Source organism: Artemia sp. Qi Xiang Cuo, chromosome 11, assembly GCF_049724085.1.
Source record: "Artemia sp. Qi Xiang Cuo chromosome 11, ASM4972408v1, whole genome shotgun sequence".
Lineage (NCBI taxonomy): Eukaryota > Metazoa > Arthropoda > Branchiopoda > Anostraca > Artemiidae > Artemia > Artemia sp. Qi Xiang Cuo.
In genome coordinates, this window is record NC_142804.1 from 47,254,595 (window position 1) to 47,280,062 (window position 25,468).

The 25,468-nt window shown below is 36.6% G+C and overlaps 1 protein-coding gene and 1 pseudogene across 1 annotated transcript in view; one reads left to right on the forward strand and one right to left on the reverse strand.

Moving 5' to 3' along the window:
* aux (cyclin-G-associated kinase) overlaps positions 1–24,111 on the reverse strand; it is a 97,086-nt gene extending 72,975 nt beyond the window's left edge. The window contains exon 1 of the mRNA XM_089096846.1: positions 23,892–24,111. Coding sequence (XP_088952972.1) covers positions 23,892–24,033 — 142 coding nt within the window. The 5' untranslated portion in view covers positions 24,034–24,111. The remainder of the gene's footprint in view (positions 1–23,891) is intronic.
* Positions 15,681–16,877, forward strand: LOC148947055 (uncharacterized; annotated as a pseudogene).
* Positions 24,112–25,468: the final 1,357 nt, after the last annotated feature.

A 25,468-nucleotide genomic window follows, 5' to 3' on the forward strand; every position in this document is an offset into this window, starting at 1 on the left:
AAACAGTTTGGGACTAAGGGAAAGATACACAGTAAGTTGGACAGCTAATCACTACTTCAACAGTTAAATTACTGTCAAGTCTTTTTTTATACCATCCACGAAGCAGATTGTTTGACCACTGGATTTGCCTAAATTTTTCCAGAAGTATATGATTAGTTTTAATACTTTAACCATGTACCAAATAACAATTTTTAAATGCCCTGATAGTTAACAGCAGAGCCTAATTACTAACACACACATTAAACCCAAGTCTAAAGCGAGAAAATCCTGCATAATCTTAGAAATAGGAATTTAAGATTAGAGCAAAGTATTTAATCATACACATTCTCTATCATGGATAAATTCATCTGGCATTCTACAAGTTTGTTGTAATTAATTTTTGGTGTTCAAGGGGCAATTGCATTTATTGTTCAATGGTGTTTATTGGAACCTATTAAATTAATTATTTGCTTATTTTGCATCAGAGCTCAATAAGCAGCAATTTTTCCTTTTCTAGATAGAAAATCTTGGTGTTTTTTTCTATCAGGACAAATAATCTTCCTGTTGGAACCTTTCTTAAAATGTGCATTGGAACTGTGAGATTTTTAACTCTTAAAGTTATTTTATATATTTAAAAAATACAAATCTTTGTACAATATGAACAAAATAGAGGCATCCATTTTAATTAGCCCAGTTCCATCCAATACCAACTGTATATCCAAGAAAAGCCCTACATTCACTAAGCTTATTGCGATTAATTTTGTAACTTTGGTATTCCATAGACAATTGTAATTGTTGAGTTACATTCAATGGCACATATTAAAAGCTATTAAATTAATTATTTCCTTATTGTGTGTCAGAGCTCAATAAGTTACCATTCGTTCTTTTTTTAAAAATTAAGTCTGTGTATTTATACAACAGGATAAATTAAAACTGTTCTTCTTAGAGCCTTTCTTAAACTGTGCTATGGAGCTGTAAGATTTTTAACTCTTATATTATCTTTCTCAATTCAACTATAACATTTGGCACATAAGGAACAACATAGACATATCCTCCTGACTAATCTTGTCCTTCTGGGTGGACAAACAGCTCTGAATTTTTAGCTGGGAAACATTTTGCACTAGAGCCATCTAACTGCTGCAATTTGATTCGGTGTGCTTTCTTTGCCATCTATGATTTTTTTTTTCAGTCTCCTTTTAGCAAGTCAAAGTTTGATAACAGGACATGGAAATTGATGAAAGCTCAAAAATGCAGAAGAGACAGAGGCGGAAATGTAAGAAAATTTATATAAACTAATCCATTAAAAGGAGGAGTGCAGAAAAAAATTAAGCTATTTTAGAAAGATCAGAATTTCCTTTCAGATGAGGTTTTGTCACTAAAGGAGAAAACGCCATCTGATTGGAGGGAGCTGAATTTCGTTGTCTGTCTCTGTAGATGTTGTTGTCTGCCAACAAAACATTGTCTGCCGACAAAACATTGTCTGCCTTTAGTCTACTTTCTTTCTATTATTTGAAAAAAACTACGTTTTCTAAAGAGTTAAAGAGGCTGAGTTACAAGGTCGAACCTTAAAACGTACAGGGATTAGGAGGCACAGTTGGGGGGCTGCCGCCCCCAAACCCCCGCTTTCGCAGCCTTTAAATAAAAAAAAGTTCTTTAAACTGAAAGTAAGGAGCGACATTAAATCTTAAAACGAACAGAAATTATTCCGTATGAAAGGGGCTGTGCCCTCCTCAACGCCTCGCTCTTTACGCTAAAGTTTTTATTGTTAAAAAAAAAGAGTTGTGAGAAAATCAAACTTTAGCGTAAAGAGCGAGGCGTTGAGGAGGGCACAGCCCCTTTCATATACAGATTAATTTCTGTTCGTTTTAAGGTTTAATGTCGCTCCTTACTTTCAGTTTAAAGAACTTTTTTTTATTTAAAGGCTGCGAAAGCGGGGGTTCGGGGCGGCAGCCCCCCAACTGTGCCTCCTAATCCCTGTACGTTTTAAGGTTCGACCTTGTAACTCAGCCTCTTTAACTCTTTAGAAAACGTAGTTTTTTTCAAATAATTTCTGCACGTTTTTGTACAGTTTATTACTTATTATTGCTTGACTAACTGTTAGCTGATCGTGTCAGGAGTTAAAGTTGGGGGCTGCCGCCCCCCAAACCCCCCGCTCTTCAACATTCTTGTGTTAAGGCTTTTAATTCCTGAATCCTCAAATCACGTCGTACAGGGTGCCTCCTAATCCCTGTACGTTTTAAGGTTCGAACTTGTGACTCAGCCTCTTTAACAGCCCCCCAACTGTGCCTCCTAATCCCTGTACGTTTTAAGGGTCGACCTTGTAACTCAACCTCTTTAACTCTTTAGAAAACGTAATTTTTTTCAAATAATTTAAAAAAGAAACTGAGTTTCTTTTTTAAAGTTTAAATTCAGTATATAAAAAATTTGCTCTAACGGTGAATCCAACCCGGGTTTTCTTACTGACAGTCTGGAGTCTCAAACGCAGGACTAAACATACACAACTGTCATTTTTTTTTAGTAAATGGAATCTATTTTCGACGCAAGCAAATTCCCAAGAAACTTGATATTTGGTTTTTGGAAAACAGAGACGAAGTAATCAGATTGAGCTGAAATTTCGAGGATGAGCTCCCAAGCCCCAGGAAAACTTGTCCTATAAATTTCAGCCCGACCAGACAACGTTAAAGGGGGGTTGTAGTGGGAAAAATTAACATGGGCTATTATGGGAAAACGAGGTTTTTCGTAAATGTAAATTTGGGGGATAGTTTTTTCGGTCTGAAAATATCAAAAGACCCTAACAGGTCGAATTCTGCTTCGAATGAGTCCTCATTCACCCGGATCAGTTGCCAACTGTGGCCTGTAGGCGTGGATAAGAAAAAAAAACCAAATGAATTTTAAGTGGCTATATTTTGTTTTTGGAAAACAGGGAAGAAGTGATCGGATTGAGCTGAAATTTCGAGGATAAGCTCCCGGGCCCTAGCAAAGCTTAACCTCTAAATTTCAACCCAATCGGACAACGTTAAAGGAGGGCTGTGGTAGGAGGGTCGAAACTTCCGGCCACTTCTGACCCTTGAACCGACCGTCAGAGGGGGGTTAAATTTCGCACGTGTTTTCGTTTGACCTTGGGCTTGATAACGCGATTATCTTTGTCTGTCTGTAAATGCTAGGCTTGAAACTTGATTCATGGACTGTTGGGTTATTTCTTTATAGAAGCACACATGTGCCTTCTTGATATACTTGTAAATATCTGTTGTAACTTGCTAAGTCTGTCTTATATTCCAATGCTTAAAGTTGTTTTAGGTGCTATTCATTATCTGGTACGACTGAATGACTGAATGGTATGATTTCATTTTACTAGGAATTAACAGTTACTTTTTAGCCATTTTCTACATGTAGGTTTCAGAGAACTGAATTTTACTTTTCTTTTTTGACACACAATTTGAAAAAAAAACTCGTTTTTCCATTGGAATGAATTATGTTTTGCAGTGCAGAAACACTTTTTGAAGGATTTATATAAGAAAATCATACTTTAGAGATCCCAACCATTGGCTGAATCATACAGCAATATTTTGGCATATTAGCTATCATACAAAGATGTGTCAGCTTTTCTGTGTACAAATATAACATATTTCCTTGATCTCTTTATCTGTCTGTCTCTCTCCCTCTAGCTAAGATGCGCTTTTGATTGACTCTACAAGTTCCTCTTTTGTTTTAGTGACTCTGTCTGATGCTCTGACTATGATCAATGGAAGTCATGTAGAAAATCTGTTTGCCAATGAGGGTGACAATGTTGTACTGCATGACATTGAGCTTGAAGAAGATCCTCAAATATCGAAGCTATCAGGAGATGAAAGTGTCATCAACAAGGAGGTTTCAGTGTCAGGGTGCAAAGATAATTTAGTACTAGGCCAGAGTTCCCAAGATGAAATCACCTAAGAAGCAAACAAATCAGAGGCAACGCTACAGCGTTGCCTATAGTCAAGGCCATACGCCTCCAATGTTGTTTTTTTCCCAGAGGCACTTCATATAAAAGGGTTCGTCGTATAAGCTTCGGAGGGGGCTTATTCGATTGGAATTCGGAAGTTCTAGTGCCCTTTTTAAGAGTCAAAAGTGATTGGAGGGTAACTAGCCCCCCCCCCACATCCTTCTTCCCCCAAATGCATCATAAAAAAAATTTGAGATACCTATTTTGTTAAAAACAGTTCAATGGTCAGATAACAAAATTTCGGTGTCAACACAACCCCCCAGGGCCCCAGGGCAGGCATTGTAAGTTAATCCCTGGGGGCATATATGGTTCTTATGGAAGGGATGCTTGTATAAACTTCAGATAGAACTCATTTGATTAGAATTGACAGATCTAATTTAATTTTTAAGAGTCAAAAGTGATCAGAGAGCAGCTAGCCCCCCCCCCCACAAAAATTTTTTCCCAAATGCATCATATAAAAATTTTGATGTAGCCATTTTGTTAAAGATAGTTCAAATGTCAGATAACAAAAACTCCACTATCAATACAACCCTCCGAGCCTGGAGGCAGCCCTTTTAAGTTATGGAAGGGATGTTTGTATAAACTTCAGAGGACTCATTTGATCGGAAATTGAAAGTTCTAGTTCACTTTTTAAGACTCAAAGGATAGTGGAGGGCAATTAGCACCCCCCCCCACACCCTTTTTTCTCCAAATGCATCAGATAAAAATTTTGAGATAGCCATTTTGTTAGAAATAGTTCAAAGGTCAAATAACAAAGACTCAAGTGTCAACACAACCCCCCAGGTTCCGGAGGGCATATATGGTTCTTATGGAAGGGAAGCTCGAATAAACGTCAGAGAGGGCTCAATTGACTGGAAATTTAAAGTACTAGTTAACTATATGAGAGTCAAAAGAGACCCAAGGGCAACCCCCATGCCCTTTTCCCCCAAACCCATCTGATTAAAATTTTGAGATAGACATTTTGTTAAAAATAGTTCAAAGGTCAGATATGAAAACCCTGATGTCAACACAACCCCCCAGGGGCAGGCGTTGTAAGTTATGCCCTGGGGGCATATATGGCGTTTATGGAAGGGATGCTCGTATTAACTTCAGAGAGGGTTGGTTGAAAATTGAAAGTTCTAGTTCGCTTTTGAAGAGTCAAAAGAGAGCAGAAGATATTGGTAAGGAATTCCCCCAAAGGTGGAAATACGTGGATGACTTGTCGATCCTTGAAGTATGTCACGGGAATATTAAAAGTGACCCCCTCGAAATCCTGACCCATATTTCCGATGAAGAAAAGAACTTAAATATGAAAGTAAATTCCACTAGATCAAATATAATGACGATAAATTTCTTGACATTCCCTCCCGTTTTCCTTGACCCTATCCCACCCAAAATGCTTGTGAAACATGTTAAACTCCTTGGTGTCACAATTTCAAATAATCTTAAATGGGACATGCATGTTTTAAATGTTGCTAAACAAGCAAATGTTTCATTATCTATGTTAAAACTTTTAAACAAATTTAATTGCCCTAAGATGCATTCCTTCCGTGTTTATTTATGTTTTTTTTTACAGTTTTGACTTCGACTTTTGAATACAAATTCGGCAACATTTTTCTTCTTGCCTGTGATTTTGTTTTATCCCCCGCCCTTTCTGTTTCTGTTTTTGCCATTGGGCTACTCGCACAAAGTTCATTTTAGTTCTTGGACTTGGAATTTTTTTTTCTTTTCCGATTGGTGTTTCTTTCACTTTTGTCTTGCTGTATTATTTGTTTCTTTATTTTGCTTTTTCTTTTCTTTTTAGACATATGAAGCGAAGTCGGCTCTATTAGAGCTTGTGATAGCCTTTTGAAAATAAATATTATCTTACCTTATCCGAGGGCAACTAGCCCTCACCCCATGCCCTTTTCCCCAAACCCATCCAATAAGAATTTTGAGATAGCCATTTTTTTTTTTAATAGTTCAAACATCAGATAAAAAACTCAGGGGTCAACACGACCCCCAGAGCCTGGGGCAAGTGTTTTAAGTTATGCCCTGGGAGCGTATAAGGTTTGTATTTAAGGGGTGATTGTCTAAACTTCGAAGGTGGCTCATTTGATTGGAAATCGATAGTTCTTGTTATCTTTTTATGAGTCAAAAGTGAACGGAGAGCATCTACCCCCCCCCCCACACACACATACACACACAGCATCTTTTACCCGAATGTATCCAACGAAAATTTTGAGATAGTCAGTTTGTTCAAAATAGTCCAACAATCAAAGAACAAACCTTGTTGTCAACATATCCCCTGGAGAGCCTGGGGAAGGGTTGAAACATATGCTGCGGGGGAATATAAGTTTTTATGGAAGAGGTGGTTGTATGAACTTTGGAGGGGGCTCAAATGATCAGAAATTGAAAGTTGTAATTCCCTTTTTAAGAGTCAAAAGTGATTCGATGGCAACTAACCCCCCCTCCCAACCTTATTTTCTCCAATTGCGTCCAATAGAATGTTTTACATAGCCATTTTGTTCAAAATAGACCAATTATAATATAACAAAAACTTCTAAGAAATAACAGCCTCTCCCCCAGATTTCGGGGCCAAGCTCGTTAAAATGTGCCCTAGATGTCTTTAAGGATTTAATGGAATAGGAAGTCGTATAAACTTTGGAAGGAGATCATTCGATTGTAAATCAGAATTTCGAGTGCCCTTTTTAAGGTTCAACAGTGATCAGAGGGCAACTAACCCCCCCCCCCCCGATGCCCTTTTCCCCCAAATACATCGAATCTAAATTTTGAGATTTTGTATTAACTTTGGAGGGGGCTCATTCAATCAGAAATTGAAACTTTTAGATCTTTTTAAGAGCCAAAAGTTATCAATGGGCAACTAGCCCACGTCCCACTTTCCCAAAGGACATCCTGCCAAAATTTTTAGATAACCATTTTGTTCAAAATAGTTCAAAGGCCAAATAAAGATGCTTCCAGGGTTGAACCCCGCTCCCCCAATCCTGGGGAAATGGCTCCGAGTTATGGAACTTAATTATTGTTACTTTGATACTTGGATTTAGCGATTTACATGTGATTTGGCATATTCAATTAAAGTTTCACTTGTTTTAAGATTTATTTACTCATTTATATTAGTACCTATTGTATGTTTGTTTGCTATGATTGTTAATTTAATTTCTGTTCGTTTTGGTTTTCATTTATGCTTCAATAGCAAAATATTTTGGTTTGTTTTAAGCTTGATTTGCATATTCAACCTAAGCTTAACTCTTTTTAATATTTATTTATTCATTTATATTAGTGCCTGTACCTGTATTAGTATCTGTTGTATTTTTATTTGTTATGATTGTTTATTTAATTTCAGTTCGTTTTTGGGTCTCAGTTATCTTTCTATAGTAATTTCCGGTTGTTTCGTTTTTTGGTAATTGTTGGTTTTTATTTCTTCTGATCTTAAGTTTAATATTACCTTTACTTTTCTTTGAAAAACCTATTTTTCGGGAAGTTTTTTTTTTAATAAATTTCTATTCGTTTTTGATTATCAAAGTTTCAAGTTTTTCAAAATTCCCTGTTCCAAATTAATTTTTTCCATATATTAAGATGTTTCTATTTCTTCTGATATTAAGTTTAATATGTCCTTTACTTTTCTTTAGAAAACTTCTTTTTTGGAAAGTTTTTTTTTCAATTAATCTGATGAAACAGAGGGAAAATACAAGGTTCAACACTCATTTAGGCCCAGTTAGAGATGGGAATGCTAAACGAACTATTCTGAAGCAAAACCTGAAGAGCTTTTCCTGCAACATTTCCCTCACTTTCTTTTACCAGACCACATATGCTACCAATAATATAAATCAGCAAAAGTAAAATAAGAGCTTGAATGTTACTATGGATGAACTGAAGACATTTTTGTTGTTGTTATCCTAATGGGTAGCCTGAAATACTTACAAATAGAAATGTACTAGAAAGCTCATTTTTGTGTGTCCCAGATTGCCAAAAGTATGGCAAAGAACCATTTTTTGCTCTTAAAAGCAATCTAAAAAATTTTGTGGATAACAAAACCTGTAGACAATAAGAAAAACAATAGAACATGACTTCAAACAATTATTGACTGTTTTTGTACCATCCGCCTCTCCTTTCTAAGGGACATGACTTATTCTATTGATGATCTCATTTCACAGAAAGACTATGCTAAGGCAGTATGTACCAAACAAATCTAACCCAGTTGGCTTAAAAATTTTTGTTCTTGTCAGCATTAAAGGCCTAAAACTTGACTTTGAAATCTATCAGTGTCAAAGCACATCCTGACATTTTTCAAGGTCATTGAAACAATGTCAATGTCGTTGACGCGAGGTCAAGGTCATTGACTTCAAGATCAAGAATGAGGTATTGACGAGGGGGCAAACCGTTGCTCCTTACTTTGAGTTGTTGTTTTTTTCTGACCGTTTTTAAATAATACTAGGAAATCCGGCGCCCCCTTTATGGAAAAAATCTCTTCACCCATGGAAAGATCCTCCCACGTAACCCCCTTCCAACTGGTATTGTACTTAGGCTAGCCCAAACTCTCCTACCTGGTTTGAGAATGCCATCTGACGTAATCGATCATGCTGAATACGAAAATCAACGTTATATAGTCGACAAATGAGCGTTACATCCCCATTTCTTCAAATTCCCTAGAAATCAGTCTCAAATGACCAAAATTCCCCTAAAATCCATAAAAAAAAAAAAAATTCAAAACTGACCCAAAATTGCTCAATAAGTCAATTTAAAGGAAATTGAATAAAGTTCAATGTTTTCTTTCTAAAATTGTTTAATCTTTTGATAATCAATTGTCATCCTTAAAAATAGACAAAAGAAATACCGTAAAACGTGGGCAAAGTCACACACTTTGCCCAAACCTGGAAAAAGAGTGTTAAAGGATTGCTGTTTATCTCAGGTAATGATTTATACCTTCCTTTTTTCACAGGTTGAACAAAAACTATCATAGGCAGCGCGCTGCCTAAGTAAAGAACGATGTTGAAACAATGTTTTTTTCTTTTTTTTTTAACCAGGGAACTTCGTATCAAAGGAGTTGTTGTAGAAACTTCAAAAAGGGCTCATTCGAATGGAAATTCGAATGGATAATGCCCTTTTTAATAGTCGAAAGTGATTGGAAGGCAGCTAACACCCATTCCAATCCTACCATTTCTCCAAACACATCCAATCAAAATTTTGAGAAAGCCATTTCGTTCAACGTAGTTGATTTCCAGATAGAAATTATGCTTTTGAGGAGGACACTCCCACCCCCACCCCCCCCCCCAGCCCTAAGGGCAAGGGTTGTAAGTTATGCCCTGGGGGCATATAAGGTTTTTTTTATAGAAAGTTTGTCGTAGAAACTTCAAAAAGTGCTCATTTGATTGGAAATTCAAAGAGCTAGTTCCCTTTTTAATAGTCGAAACTGATTGGAGGGCAACTATCCCCCCTTTCACGCCCAACTTTTCCCCAAACACATCCACTCAAAACTTTGAGATAGCCATTTTGTTGAACGTAGTTGAAAGTTCTGGAAATTAGTTCTTTGAGGATGAAACCTCCCCCCCCCCCAGATTCCTTAGGGCTAAGGTTGTAAGTTATGCCCTGGGGGCATATAATGTTTTTTATGGAAAGCGTTGTCGTAAAAATTTCAAAAAGGGCCCATTCGATTGGAAATTGAAAGGGGTATTGCCCTTTTTAAAGGTCGAAAGTATTCGGAGGGAGAATTCCCGCCCCCCGCCAAGTCCCATCATTTCCACAAACCTTTCCGATCAACATTTTGATATGGTAATTTTGTTCAACGTAGTTGAAAGGTCCGGAAATTATGTCTTTGAGAATGACAATCTTCCCCCCATAGTCCTCAGAGCAAGGGTCGTAATATATGCCCTTGGGGCATATAAGGTTTTTATAGAAAGTTTTGTCGTAGAAGTTTCAAAAAGGGCTCATTTGATTGGAAATTGAAAAGACTAGTGTATTTTTTATTAGTAGAAAGTGATCAAAGAGCAAATGCCCCCCCCTACACGCCCATAATTTCCCCAAACACTTCCAATCAAAATTTTGAGGTCATTTTGTTCAGTGTATCAGAACGATCTGGAAATTATGTCTTTGAGTATAACAAACACCCAGCCCTCAAGGTAAGGGTTTAAAGTTATACCGTGGGGACATATAGGGTTTTTATAGAAAGCGTGGTCATATAAAATTCGGAGGGGGCTCATTGGATTGGTGATCAGACGCTCTAGTGTTCAATATTTTTAAGATTCAAAGGTGTCAAAGGGACGCTACCTCCCCTCCCATACACACAAAGGCGACGCGTATCTTCATGAAATACATTCAATCTGAATGTCGAAACAGATCTCCTATTGAAACTGGTATAAATGTCACATTACATGGTTTTTGGACTTAAAACAATCTCTAGAAATTAGGAAATAGGATTGTAAGTTATTACTAAGGTTTACTAAGGGCTCTAATTGAAGGAATGATTGTTGGATGAGGGATGAATGGCTCAGTCTTGGTCCCTGAAAAAGACTATGTCAAAATATAAAACGAACAGAAATTGATTAAAAAAACTTTTTCAACAAAATAAGCTTTTTTTTAAGTAAAGAACTCCGTTAAACCAAAATGAACAAAAATAGAATCAAATAATCTAAAAAGAATACAACTACCACAAATCAGTATCAATAAATAAATGAAACCCAAAACAAACAGAAATTAAAATAAATAAGAGTCAAACTCAAAACGAGCAGAAAATTAATATGATTAGGTTTCTAAACCCCAAGCTTTCTAAAAGCCAGAATATAATTTGTACTTGACAGAAAAAAATTCTGTTACATTTCACTTTTCTAATTTTAAAAAATCAAAAATCAATTAAGATTTTAAGGAATAAATGTCAGCATATATATATATATAGAGAATATAAGAGAATGTGTGGAACTTCAACGAAACTAACCTTGCGGATAAACCAGGGAATAAAAAAAGTAGGGACGAAATGTGGCAGTATGTACCCTGAGAGAATACTGAACTCGACGAAATCTGCTATTTCCGTAATGTTTGCTGGTAAGGCAACAGGAGAAGTGCTGCCTCCTTACGTGGCGTACAAAAGCGAGAAATTGTGGAATACTTGGGTCCAAGGAGGGCCTAAAGATTGTAGATTCAAAAGATCCAAGTCCAGCTGGTTTGAGGCTGCTTCCTTTCATGATTGATTCACACACAGTCTGTTGCCCTGGTTGAAGAAGCTCCCTAGGAAAAAGGTGGTAATCGGCAACAATTTGTCCTCGCATTTCGATGTGGACATTGTCAGACAGTGTGAACAAGAAAACATTAGCTTTGTAGCGTTGATCCCGAACTCCACTCATCATACTCACCTGCTCGATATGACCTTCTTTTGGCCTATGAAAGTGAAGTGGAGGCAGATCCTGACAAGATTCAAGACACGTGGTGAAGGTCGAAAAGAAGTTTCGTTGCCTAAAGAGCATTTTCCTAGGCTTTTAATGGAGCTGATAGAGTCGCTGATGGATGCGAATGGGGCACAAGACCTCGTCTCTGGCTTTGCTAAAAGTGGAATTGTACCTTTGGACAGAATGAAGGCTCTCGGTCGTTTGCCTTCGGCATCATCAACAGATGGTTCAGCAGATGTTCTCAATAAGACCGTTATTGACATGCTGACAGACATGCATGGAACCAACGAACCCAAAAGGGCAGCAAAAAGAAACGACTTGATCTTCCTGCTGGAACAAGCTACTCTGTTGAAGATTTCTGTTGCAAAGCTTCAGGAAGCAATGATCCTGATCTGGAAACAGAAGAAGCCGAGACAAAGATGTTTGAGGATGGAATTCACCCTGATCAAGTAAGACTGAAAAAGCTACTGGCAAAAGCTACTCTGTTGAAGATTTCTGTTGCGAAGCTTCAGGAAGCAATGATCCTGATCTGGAAACAGAAGAAGCCGAGACAAAGATGTTTGAGGATAGACTTCACCCTGATCAAGTAAGACTGAAAAGAAAGAGAAACAGTGCATCTGTTCCTATGAGAAAGGAAGCTATTGCCCAAAAAGGAAAGAAGATTGCTCCCAAAAGAAGCAAGAAACCAGAAAGCTCAAATTCGTCTGAAGATGAAGGAGAGCAAGAGACTCAGCTTCCACGTGAAAAGTCACTTTGAGATCTACAACCATCTCAAACCAGGCAATTTTGTCCAGTTTGAATATGAAGAGAGGTTCCCAGGAGAAGTTACTCAGCTTGATCCCAAGAAAAAAAAGACTAAAGATAAAAACAATGGCTATGGCTGGAGTGAAGAAGTGGAAGTGACCAGAAGAAGTGGATTAGATCTGGTACTGACACCTGGACCTTCTCAAGTCACTAAACTCACCTGCCATTTCAACACTTGTTCATCATCTAGATCACTATTATTTGAATTCTCAGATTTCTGAGGGATTTATGAGGTTTAGTTCTTGATGTTGAGTTCTTTTCAGTCTTGAAATTGATTTTAAAGATTTTCCCAATAGTGAGTTTCTTGAATATTTAACCAAACTACGCCCAGTCTAGCACATAAGATCTGTGATTTCTCGAAAGTGCCAAATCAGTAGCTTAGTTTCTATATATTTGAAGAATAAAATGTCCAATGAAGACAGTTTTTTTAAAAGACTGTTTCGTGGGCCAAAGAAAATTTTCAGAAATACTCACATTACCCCTATAGTCGGAAAACACCTTCAAAAGGGGTTACAAAGGTTTGGGCTGAAGTCACCCCAGGCCCTGGGGTGTCTTTGGCCCCCCCCCCCCAAAAAAAGAGGTCCCTTTGACTGGTATTTCTTTTAAGCAAAGTAATCAAAAGCAGGATGGTGTTATACACTAACGCAATTCAAAACGAGACAAAAGCTTGGCCCATTCAAAAGTTACAGACTACAAACCAGGAAAAGTGTGCAAAGCAACCATTTTACGGTAACAGAATTTGTAGCATTTGGGAATAATCTTGATTCATCTTGAAAATTAGCCTAAATAATATATATATATATATATATATATATATATATATATATATATATATATATATATATATATATATATATATATATATATATATATATATATATATATATATATATATATATATATATATATATATATATATATATATATATATATCTATCTATCTATCTATCACTATATGTATATATATATGTATATATATGCATATATATGTATATATGTATATATATGCATATATATGTATATATATGTATATATATGTATATATATGTATATATATGTATATATATGTATATATATGTATATATATGTATATATATGTATATATATGTATATATATGTATATATATGTATATATATGTATATATATGTATATATGTATATATATATATATATGTATATATATATGTATATATATGTATGATATATGTATATATATATGTATATATATATATATATATATATATATATATATATATATATATATATATATATAGTATATATATATATATATATATATATATATATTATATATATATATATATATATATATATATATATATATATATATATATATATATATATATATATATATATATATATATATATATATATATATATATATATATATATATATATATATATATATATATATATATATATATATATATATATATACATATCTTTTATTAATGGACTTGGTACAAAACTTATCATTCTACAAAATGTGGGATCAAGAAACTCTCTAACGCATTATTTTTCGAACTATAGCCTAAGCAAAGAAGCAGACTGACCCAATTTTTAGCTTGGATAACCAGAGGCATGTATCCAGCACAAATACACATGTCCTGATAGATCTCTGTGACCTTAGCTGAATAGAAAAAATCCAGCAAAGCAATAGAATATAATTATGATTGAGCATGCTGCTGCTAGGCCTAGTTAAATAGAGCCTGGTGCAAGAGGTACAATTACTGAAGGTAAGTTTTACGTGTGATAATTATGAAACATTCATCACTCAAAGTTCAAAGGATTTTGATTTGACCTTCTGTGTTTATTCTTACAATCATTTGCATGCATAGACTTACTCAGGGCTACAACTCTTCCCTTAATCAGGTTTTTTCCTCTAATATTTTTCAATCTCCTCTTATCCATTCTCTTTACTCTAAAATCTGACTCTTTTTCTACTTTCTATGGAACTGAAGGGATTATTAACCATATTTACAGTTGCCAGACTTGGGAACCAGTTGATTTTTGGATTAATTTGGAATATTAGACTATAATGAGATAGCTACCAAATTAACACTATTAGATTCAGAATTCCATTCTGCATCCAATTTTAACAACCATTTCCTCTTTAAATTGGTAAATTTGTATGAGTAGCAGATTTGAAAATATTTAAAGCTGTTTTCAGTATACTGGTTACTGTTAACTAACTAAAAGCAACTTGTAGATGAAAATGGGATCCAAGCCATCACTGACAGCTGGTCATAGGTGTCATTCTGGTGCTTGAAAATGCAGCTATTGTTAATAGCTACAATTTTAATTGCCAGTGACTTCTCCAAACCAGTTGTAATGTATTGTTTTCTTGCTTTGTAAATTGCCAGATGCTTATTTCATCATAGGCAACTGGCTACAAGCAATTTATAACAGATTCTTATATTTGAAAATGCAACAGATTCTTATATCTAAAGTCAAGAACTTTTACAGAGGGAGGGGGGAAGTTGGCAAAAACAAATTACACTCTTATCTTGAGTACTTCTATTTGGATCCAAGGATGTCACTACTCCTTTTTCTTTGGAATAAAACTACCAAAGTTTGACAACAAAGTCAAATCATGCAAACAATTTTTAAGTAAAGAAAAAAAAGGTTTGAAGTGGAGAAATTATCCAGTCATGAAGAGTGCCAAATAATAGAAACATACCAGTAATAAGAACATTATTCTGCTATATTTGATCTTAGTTTCCCAATAAAGCAATATTGTGCAAATCAGGATCTGAGTCTTCTAATTTTCAGCATTATGAAATATGATTCTGTTTTTTTTTTATATATAATGAATGAACTGGAAGGGTCCAGAATAGTATTTCCTGGTGTCTAGAAATGTCTTAGCTGCAATAGTTAACATTAAGTTCTGTGTTTGCTTATGTATGTGACATCATAGTGGGCATCACATCATGATATTTTTTTTAATTCATTGTAAGAAAATGTTCTTGGATGTTGAGAAGGCTTCCTAAATTGCAAACAAATTGTTTCCCCAAGCACTGTTTGCTCTGCTATAACAATGACTATGTAAGATCATCAAGTTCCTCATTGACTGATTCTTTCAGATGAATAAACTACAGAGAAAGGTTGGAATTTTTAGAAAGTCTGCAAAAAATCAGAAAAACAGATTTTTCTTTGTGCTTTCTTTGCCAAGATGAGAGAAAAGAGTATATCATTCATTAAGAGCTCTAAGAAGCTACTTGAAACACTGGAGGCAACTGGCGATGCCAAATACAGAAGATTGCTGACTGAAGCATCAAGAGAGCTTTTTACTGAAAAACCTAAAATGGCATAGCAGCTATCACTGCCAGCTTATGTATGCCCTCAGCAAAGAATATTCTGTTTCAGGGCAATCCACAAACTCTGGGAATGTCAACACTACCAAAAAAAAAATGTTCATTTAGAGGCAGCAGCTATTTCCTTCTCATACAAAACCGTTCCTTGTTTTGCTCTAAATCAGGGAGTAATAAAAAAACTCTCTTAAGATTATCAATGTAAAAAGCTTTTCCTGTAGTGAAGCTATTATGTCGAAAGCAAATCTCCTTTGGAACACACTGCCAGAAGTATTTAGCAGAGTCAGTGGGATTGATCTAATGGCGGCTGAGGCAAAATACCACAAAAAGTGCATTGACAAATTTATAGCTACAAAGCCAAAATGTGATAATTTGCCTGATTTGAACAAAACCCTACTAAAATAGTTCCTAGAGGGGATTGAGTCCAAGCTCTAGGAAGGAAGAACATACCACATTTCAGATTAGAAAGAAAAGCTCAAAGGTTTTGATCAAAATGGACTTGTTTGGCAGAAGAACAGAGCACTTTGGCTTAAGAGAAATTTAGGCAAACATTTAGGAAACCAACTTATTAAGTTTGTTGAGTCTCAAAAAGGCACATTTTATTGTCTAAAATGAACAGTTTCTCCTTGTCTTATGGCCGCACAAGTGAAGGCAATGATTAGAGAATTTGAATACAGTGATGTTCTAATAGATTCAGATGATGCTGATAGTGACTGCTCAGATTTGAACGTGATAGGCCCTGATGTTCTTGGACAATCCCCTGAATTAGTGACATTAAGTGATGACAAATTTGGTGGCAGTTTGTACATTTGCATGCAAAATGATGACAAAGAAAATGAACATAGAACTTCACTAAGGTTTTTAGTCTTCAGGGCCAACAAGTTCTGGTCCTAGTAGACTAAGTGATGTATTTGAGATGGAGGGAAGAAAAGGCTTCTTTTATTTAATTATTAAAGCCTAGACTCAATTAATAGAAAATGTGAAAAAATTCAGAGAAGGAAAAGGTAGCATTAATTTGACTTATGATACAGCAGATAGTCTAGCTCCACCTTTACTCTATAACATAATAACGTTTTTGGTCAGTCAGATCCCCCTGTAGACAGTGAAACTAAGTACAGTATGGATGAATGTACAATAGAGAAGGCTCTGAATTTAACCCAAGACATTGTTTTTAGTCCCAGGGGGCTTACAACTCTCAAACATATTGCACTCTCTGTCCATTTGCACTACAAGATCAGAAGCAAAGCTCTCTTTCTTCTTCTAAACAGGCTGGGCTATGCAGTAAGCTTTACAACATTGCAGAGGATACTAACCAGCAAAGCTGTTTCCATTGAAGAGGCAATAAACCAAGCTGGAGTCTACATTCCAAATGGATTCAAGAAAGACTAGTTTGCACACTTTGCATTAGACAACCCTGATTTCTTTTGATTTTGTTTTCTCAATTTTCCTTGATTTCACTTGCCACCATCTGATACTGCTTTTGAGTACCATGCTAAGCATGCTTACCTCCAGTTAGACGTCTTTTTACAAGTGAATCAACCAAAGCCTCAGTTTTTAGATCCCATACAGTTTGGCTGGCTGGCTCCAGTATGGTGAGGTTAGGCCAGTGGTGTCCACCCTTAAAGCATTCTCAGATTGTGTGGCCCCTGAATACTGCTTGTGCAAGTGCTGTACAAAGTATTGCTCATGTGCAGGAATAGACTGTGTGATTTACTTGGTGGCTGTGGTGAGAAATCTTTGAATGCTTCTTTTATGCTCAATAATCAATATTTCTAGTTCTGTAATTTTAACAGTTTCTTTTATCTATAATTCAGATTCAGGTGGAAAAATTTCATACATTGAGCTAGTATCTCTTCAAGATATGTTTCTCACTAAGTAAATTACATTTTTTTATTTTTTTTTTTCTTTGAATAAAAAGAACAAAATTGCATGTTTCAAGTTCATCAGCATTGCACAGCACTCATAATTAGTAGTATTGATTATAATGGGCTGCATGATCATTGTTGGAACTTTGTGCAAAACATATTATTTCAGAGAAAAAAAACATGATTTTTTCAAAGACTAGCACCCCCTGCCCAAGTATATAATGCTTATATTCATAATCAGCACTATAGATTACCTTGTATTCCATTGTCAAACCTTCTGCTGCTCACTGATCCCCTACTAGCCACATTTTCAGCAAGTGGCTCCCTGACTATAATCTGCTTGGCAATCTTCAAATAAATACAACCAGTACAATAATGAAAAACAGACTTGGAGGTGAGGCAGTTGTTTTTAAGTCAGAAAAAAACATGAAGAAGAAAGGCAGAGGGTCAAGTGTAGCCTTTCTCAGAGAAGACAAAAAGCTTGCAATCACTGAATAGCATGATAGACAAATTATGATCTTCAGATAAAATTGTAGGGCCATAGAGAAGAAGACAATAATGGATAGGTGGGACAAAAAAAGAAGGGTTACTATTTCTTGCCAAAGAGCAGTACCAGATTATAGCAAGTTCATGAATGGGTTCAAAACGGCTGATCACAAGATCAGCTACTAAAGATTTGCTTCAAGGACTAGAAAATGGACTTTAAGGTTGATTTGGCACTTTTAAGATGCAGCTTGCTCAAATGCATTCATAGAAATGCAGAGCCATGAAGAGAAAAGCATACCAGGCTTGAATAAGTTGATTCTTTACTCATTTTATGCTGCCAAGTATCTTCTATATAAGCCAAACCAAGAGCATTATGTGAACAAATATGGTGATGGCGAGACAGAATGCTGACTTTAGTTTGAAAAGTGCTGATCACTCCTCCAGAGAGTCCAAGCTTGCAGATGATAGCAAGAGAAACCCCAAAAGGTTTTGGAACTATGTGTCCAGCAAAGACCATAGTGGACATTCAATAAAGAAACTAATGAAATCTGATGGCATGGAAATTACTGACATGTGAAAAGTTGCTGAGTTATTCAACAAGTAATTTGCATCAGTGTTTACTAATGAACCTGATGGTCCTCTCCCCAACAGTCCAGCATATGGTGTACCAAACCTTATGCCACCTATCATGATTACTCTGGGGTCTGTCACAAAGCAACTTCAAGTGCTAGATGTTAATCAGTCAGCAGGGCCAGATAATATTCACCCAGGGCTCCTAAAAGAACTGGCTAATGAGATATTGACTCCATTATGTCAAATATTCCAGAAGTCCCTTGACTCAGACTGTGCCTTTGGATTGGAAGTGCTCTAACATTACACCAATAATCAAGAAAGGTGACAAGACAAATGCAGATAATTATTGGCCAATCAGCTTAACCTCACCTGTAGTGAAAATCCTGGAATGCATTGCAAACACCAAAATTCTAAGACATCTTCTGTCCAACAGTATACTGTCACCAGACCAGCACAGCTTCCTTCTGGGGAAGTCAGTTCAGACCAACTTACTTGAAACCTAGAATATCATCACTGACCTTCTGGAGTGGGGATTACCTGTTGACCCTTATTTTGTTTGACCTTGCCAAAGCATTTGACAAGGTGCCCCACAGACACCTTAGGACCAAATTACTGGCAGTTGGCATCCACAATAATGTAGTAGAATGGGTGATGAATTTCTTGAAAGACCAAGAGCAGCAGGTCCAACTTTTCACCAATAATGGTGATAAAGTGTTCTCCAAACCATGTGACATTGTCAGTGGAGTTCCTCAGGGTACTATCCTAGGCCCCACCCTCTTCCTCATTTACATAAATGATATGACAAAGGAAGTCACAAATAACATCACACTTTACACTGATGACTCCAAGCTTTTTGGACCAGCTGTTCAACTAGGCCTGCAATCAGACCTCCAGAGAATCCACAAGTGGACAAGTGAATGGCTGGTTGAGTTCAACATTAATAAAAACAGTGTCCTTTGGCAAAAGCAATCCTCACCACCAGTATACCATGCATGACCAGAAGTTGCAGTCTGCTATTCAGTTACAAACTACTTGTGAAGAATGAGACTTGAGAGTACTTGTTGATGAGCAACTGAACTTCCACCAGCATTGGCAACAAGCAGTGTTGAAAGCTAACTCAAATCTAAGTCTGCTGAAATGCACTATCACCAGCCACTCCCGTACTGTGTTTCTGAGACTTTATAAGGCTATTGTTAGGCCGTTCTTGGATTTAGGAACCTGTCTGACCTCCCCCTCCTACATGCATGACACCAGAATAACTGACATGTCTTTGAACAGGAGTTCAAAGACATGCCACCAAATGCATCACAGGTCTGCAAAATATGCCATATGATAAGAGACTGGAGCACCCAAAACTACCAACACTGGTCTTCAGACATTGCAGATGTGATATGATGCTGACCTACAAATATAATAGTCAACCAAACAACACCCTCCTCATGAAACATACAGGTCAACACAACACTAGAGATACTCACAAAAGCTAGCAAAGCAAAGAGTGAAGACCAGAATGTGGAAAAACTTTTTTACTGAGTGTATTTTCAACAACTTGAACAACCTTCAAGACAAAACCATGACTGCTCCCACTAGTGCCTCCTTTAAGTCAAGATTTGACAAAGACTAGAACACAAAGCCACGGGAATATAGGTGGGATAGTCCATCCCTCTCAGCTGCCAACTAATGCAACATCAATGGGCCCATAACATAGTGACATTCTAAATTACCATTGTTGACACAGAGCAGAATAGATCCAGCATGAACCTTATTTCACTCTGAAGTACAAATTAAGGTAAAATCTGCTAACCCTGACTACATTCATCCTTGTATCTTGGATGAATACTGAGCAGCCTTTTCCCAACCGCTTTCTTCCCTATTTAACTGATCACTAAATCTTTCTAAACTACCACTTGACTATAAAAATGATGATATTACTTCCATATTTAAGAAGGGTAGAAAGAGCCTTGCTATGGTTTTCATTCTGGAAGATCTGTTGATAACCATCTCCTGGAATCATATGATTTAAGTTAATTGATACAGAGGTGCTAGCTGACTTAATTCTGCTTGACTTTTCTGAAGCTTCTTACAGTCAAGCTTGAAGTGAAATCCCTGCCCTGGAACTTTGATTTTCTTCACCTGTAATCTCAGTATGTTTGGCTGTTGATGACTCTGGTAACCATATTGTTTCCTCTTTAAAACAATTATTAGGTGAAGTGCTATAGGGAAGTATATTGGGTTCTATACTGCTTAATGTCTTTATTAATGATGATCCTTCTACCATCAGCAGTAAGCTGACACTCTATATCAACAGCTCAAACTTCTTGGACAAGCTCCTCATGTGAAGATCTAACCCTTTTTTATAGAATAATCTGGACCTGCAATGGTCAACAGACTGAGGCTGGGTTTCTTAAATTTAAAGTTGCCAATTGCCATGTCATTCATTTTGGCAAAAAAATCCTTGTCACTTACTTTTCTTCACTTTGTTGCTATCTAATTTCTTCTGTAAATGGTGAGATCTTGGGGTCATAATTGACAATGAATTAAAATTCAAAATCTATACTAAGGAGTCTGCTGCTGGTGCTAGTTCAACTCTTGGGTTGATCAACTGAACCCTTTCCACTTAATAACCCAAAGTAATTAGTCTTCAGTACAAAGGGATAGACCAGCCAAAGCTTGGAGTTGGAATGTCTCTAGCCTCTCTATCTTTTAAGGAAGATGTCCTACTGAGTTGGTATTTGACTTGTTGAAATTCTCTTATGCCATAAGACTAGCTAAACTGACACTCTCAACAGTTGTAAACAGGAGAAGAGAGGTCATGCCATTCTAAACTAAAGACTGACGAAAACCAATACCCTCCCAGCATTGTTGCCTGTTGTTATTTTTGATTAAAGAATCAATGCTGGATTAGTGCAGAACATAATTTAGCTAGGATGAAAGTTAATATATTACTTGATGCTTTTATGTAATCTAGTAATTATTTCTGGGGGGGGGGGGTTATATTTTGAGCCTTAATGAGGCCCTAAAAGGTCAAACAGTCTATAGTAACCAGAAGTTTAAAAACATGTTTCTAAAAAGAACTGTCAAGCGAGAAAAAGAAAATACTGTTTGAAGCTGATTCAGGAATGGTAATTGTTATTTTCCTTTGTCTTAATAGTGAAGTGTTACTTTGAAAACAAATGGAATTGTGGGTATTTTAAAAAAAAAGTCTGAAGCCTCCCAAAAAAGACATCACAGCAAAACTGACATCTTTTTTTGTGGGGACAAATTACCTTAATTTGCACTTCAGAGCAATTAAGGTCCATACAGGATCTGTTGTGCTCCGGGTCATTGATGGCAAAATTTTGTCACTGTGTTAAGGCCCAGTGACATGTCATAAGAGAGGTCTGCAGGAGGGATGCAATTTAAGCCCAAAGCAGCACCAGCCTCCTAGCAAGCCACTCATTATGATGAAGTTGGCATCAGTTGGTAGTTGAGTGGGATGGACAGTCCCACTCATATTTCCATGGCTTTTCATTCCATTCCTTGTCCAGTCTGGACTTGATGAAGGACACAGCCATGGGTGCAGTTGCCGTTTCAGCTTGAAGGCTATTCCAATTTTTGACAACATGCTTGGAGAAGAAGTGTTGCCACGTTTGTGTATTGACAGAACATTTTGACAGCTTTTGTGAGTTTCCTTTTGAATGGTGCTGACTTGAATGTTTGGTAAAAGGGGGGTTATTTGGTTGTGCATTATACTTGTAGGTCAAAATCATATCCCAATGGCAGCATCTGAAGACAAGTGTTGGCAGCTGCATGCATTCCAGTCTCTTGTTGTAAGGCAGATCATGTAGTCCAGCTATGCACTTTGTGGCATGCCTCTGAACTCCTTCAATTAGACTGGTATCATTCTTATAGGAAGGGGAGGTGATATATGCACCTAAATGCAATATAGGCCTATCTATACCCTTATAGAGCCTTAGAAAGACTGTACAGGAACAGCTGGTTATGGTGCATTTGAGGAGACTGAGGCTTGAATTTGCTTTTGAAACTGCTTGTTGCCAGTGGCAGTGGAACTTCAATTGTTCATATATCAGCACTTCTAGATCTCTTTCTTTGGGACTTGTCTTTAGTACTAAATCAGCCAGTGAATTGGGATTGGACATGTTGTACTGGTGACAGGTGTTGTTGCTTCCAAAGTGAAGGACACTGCACTTTGATGTGTTAAATTTGAGTAGCCAATCTTGTGCCCAGGTTTAGATTTTATGAAGGTCACACTGCAGACTTTGTTGATTTGCAGGCCCAAAAAGCTTGGAGTTGTTGGCATAGAGAGTGATGTTGTTTTCTGTTCTGTTCACCATATTGTTGATGTATATGAGGAATAGGGTAGGGCCCTAAACAGTACCTTGGGGAACTCTGCTTACAACATCCCATGTTTCTGAGAAAACCTTGTCACCATTAGCTGTGAAGAGTTGAACCTGCTGAGTCTAACCAGTCAGAAAGTGCATGACCCAATCAATTGTGCCCATGTGGGTACCTGCTGCCAAAAGTTTCAATCTGAGGTGGTTGTGTGGTACCTTGTCAAAAGCCTTGGCTAGGTCCAGTAAAATCAGGTCCACAGGAATTCCTTTCTCCAGGAATCCCTGGAAATGAAAATAATAGCTTTTGAAAATGAAATAGCTTTTGGTTACTATGGGCTGTTTTGACTATCTGAATAATCTGTTAATAGGCTATATATGTTTACTAGACTTTTATTTGTTTTGCATGTTTAGGCTACCTCAGAAGTGGCTAGCCACTATAGGCTGTATCTACTGAAATTAATAAGGCATATAGGCCTAATAAGCTAGAGCCTAGACAGGATACCTACAGTGTATATATATACAAACCTTCAAAATAGCCAATTTGCCAACCAGTATTGGAAGACCAAGAGCTCTGCTAGATATAAGGATACATATTAAGAAAACAATCTTTCCTCCATAATATGCAGAATAATCCTAGTTAACACCCTTAGCAGGGGGATAGCCTTAATATTCACTTCTTTACTTGCTTTTCCAAGAAATTCACAAATTTCTTAGGACCTGTATATTCTAAGAATATATACCCCCCCCCCCAATGTGCAAATAGGCCTATACACCTAGAATTACACCCTCAATCTAAATAGCCTATAATATCCATTTGCTTCACAAATGAACTTTATTCCCATATTAGCCATATGGCAGATGTCCAGCCTAGACCTACTGAATGTAAAGTAGAAACCTACTGTCAACTGAAATAAAGCATAGCCTAGGCTTTTCAGGAATTATACAAGTAATATTTAAAAATACTATAATGTAGTTACTAGAATTTTTTTGGCTAATATTCCCTTGTGGAAAGTGGAGCCACTAGATATTTAGGCTACTAGGTAACTTTCTAATGTAGACCTTGGCTAGGCTAGCAGTGCTTATGAAAAGGTAGAATAGTGTGTTCAACTGTCTATAGCTTCCAAATCAACATTGCAATAACTGCATTAATCTGTATGATAACGCAATAAAAGAGACAAACTTACCTTCAGCAATTAATTTAGAGACTCTGTATGCTTGGTTTCCAACTGTAATTGTTTTCCCTACAAACCCTGTGGAATCCATTGCTGAACTTACAGATGATGGTGAAAACCAGCTATCTGTGGCTGACCTAAAAATATCCGCCATTTTAGAGTAGCTCCACCTTCTCAGTAGGCGAGATTACATGCATTAAAAAAGAGGAGAAAGCTAGGAATTCACTATTTGAGGATAATAAAAAATATTTCTTTTCTAAATGTAACAGTGCTAACAGAGACACCTACGTTAACACAAATGCTGGTGGCGAAGATATCTAGTCCTTAACGTTTATGTTTGGATTCGGGCCCATTCATATTATTCTGCTATGGTGGCGCTATTTGCAACTTTGGTCATGTTCAATAGGTTTCACCCGGCGCAGTTTATTGGTCAAAAGCAAAATATAGGGCGAATCCATGCCAACCAATGAAATTCATTCTCGTTTAACATCTAGACTTGACATTTCGCCAAAGTACGAGATTTTAGCGGAGATTTGATTGCGATATAAGGAGCCGACGACTTTGGGTAAGGAAATATTTTGAAGTAAGAATGAAAAAAAGAAAGAAATGAGGGATCAGGAGTTTCTGGTGCCTGATATTTTTTACTTGTTTAGCTGTAAATATGAAATGCCTGTTTTAAAATCAAATTGCCAGTTTTTCCCCGTCACGGATGCTTGCGCGATATAGTTGACTCGAGTAGGCTAGCCGTCTTCGGGGTATTCGAAAAACATTCTTTCTAAAGAAAGAAAATTATTTCTTAGACCACACTGCATTTTCATTTACAAAAATGAAAAAGAGAAAAACGGCTTTAATTTAAATAAAGATTGATCCCACTCAAGAATTACGCTGTGTAAAACTCAAGAACAAACCTAGAACCGGTTTTTCATCTGTCTGTATTAAAAGACAATTAGCTTATGCTCAATGAAAAAAGTGAAGGGTGACAGAATACATGAGACTTATGCAATTTGGGCTATATATGTGCATATTAGGGGGGGGGGAGGTAAAGTATTTGGACAATGTGAAATTAGAAAAAAATTCTTACTTCATAATATGCAGAATAATTGCAGGTAACACATTTTGCACGCAGAACCGCTATATTTTAATCACTTAAATGAAACATACACTTAAAAACAAGTTTTTTTTCGACTGAAAGCAAGGAACAGCAATAAAACTTAAAACTACCAGACATTAATCCATATATGTGGGAGAGAGGTGCTGCTCCTTCGTCGGCCCTCTCTATATACCCTAATATTTGATTTTTTGTCATAATTCTTTAAGAAAGACTGCTGAAACACAAGGGCCGTTGAAATTTAATAATAAGTGTTTAGCGAGAACTTTAAGACAGCCCCCCCACAAATTTTTTGCTTACTGTCGGCAGAAAAAAATGCGTTTTTAAAAATTTAATTTGTACTCAACACTTTAGTAACAAAAGAGAAATACAATGCAATTCCTCATTCAATACTCTTTGCGAATATATTAATCACTACCGCTTGTTTATAAAATAACGATAAATAAGAATTATATTTGAAGTGACGTCACCTTGGCTCGTA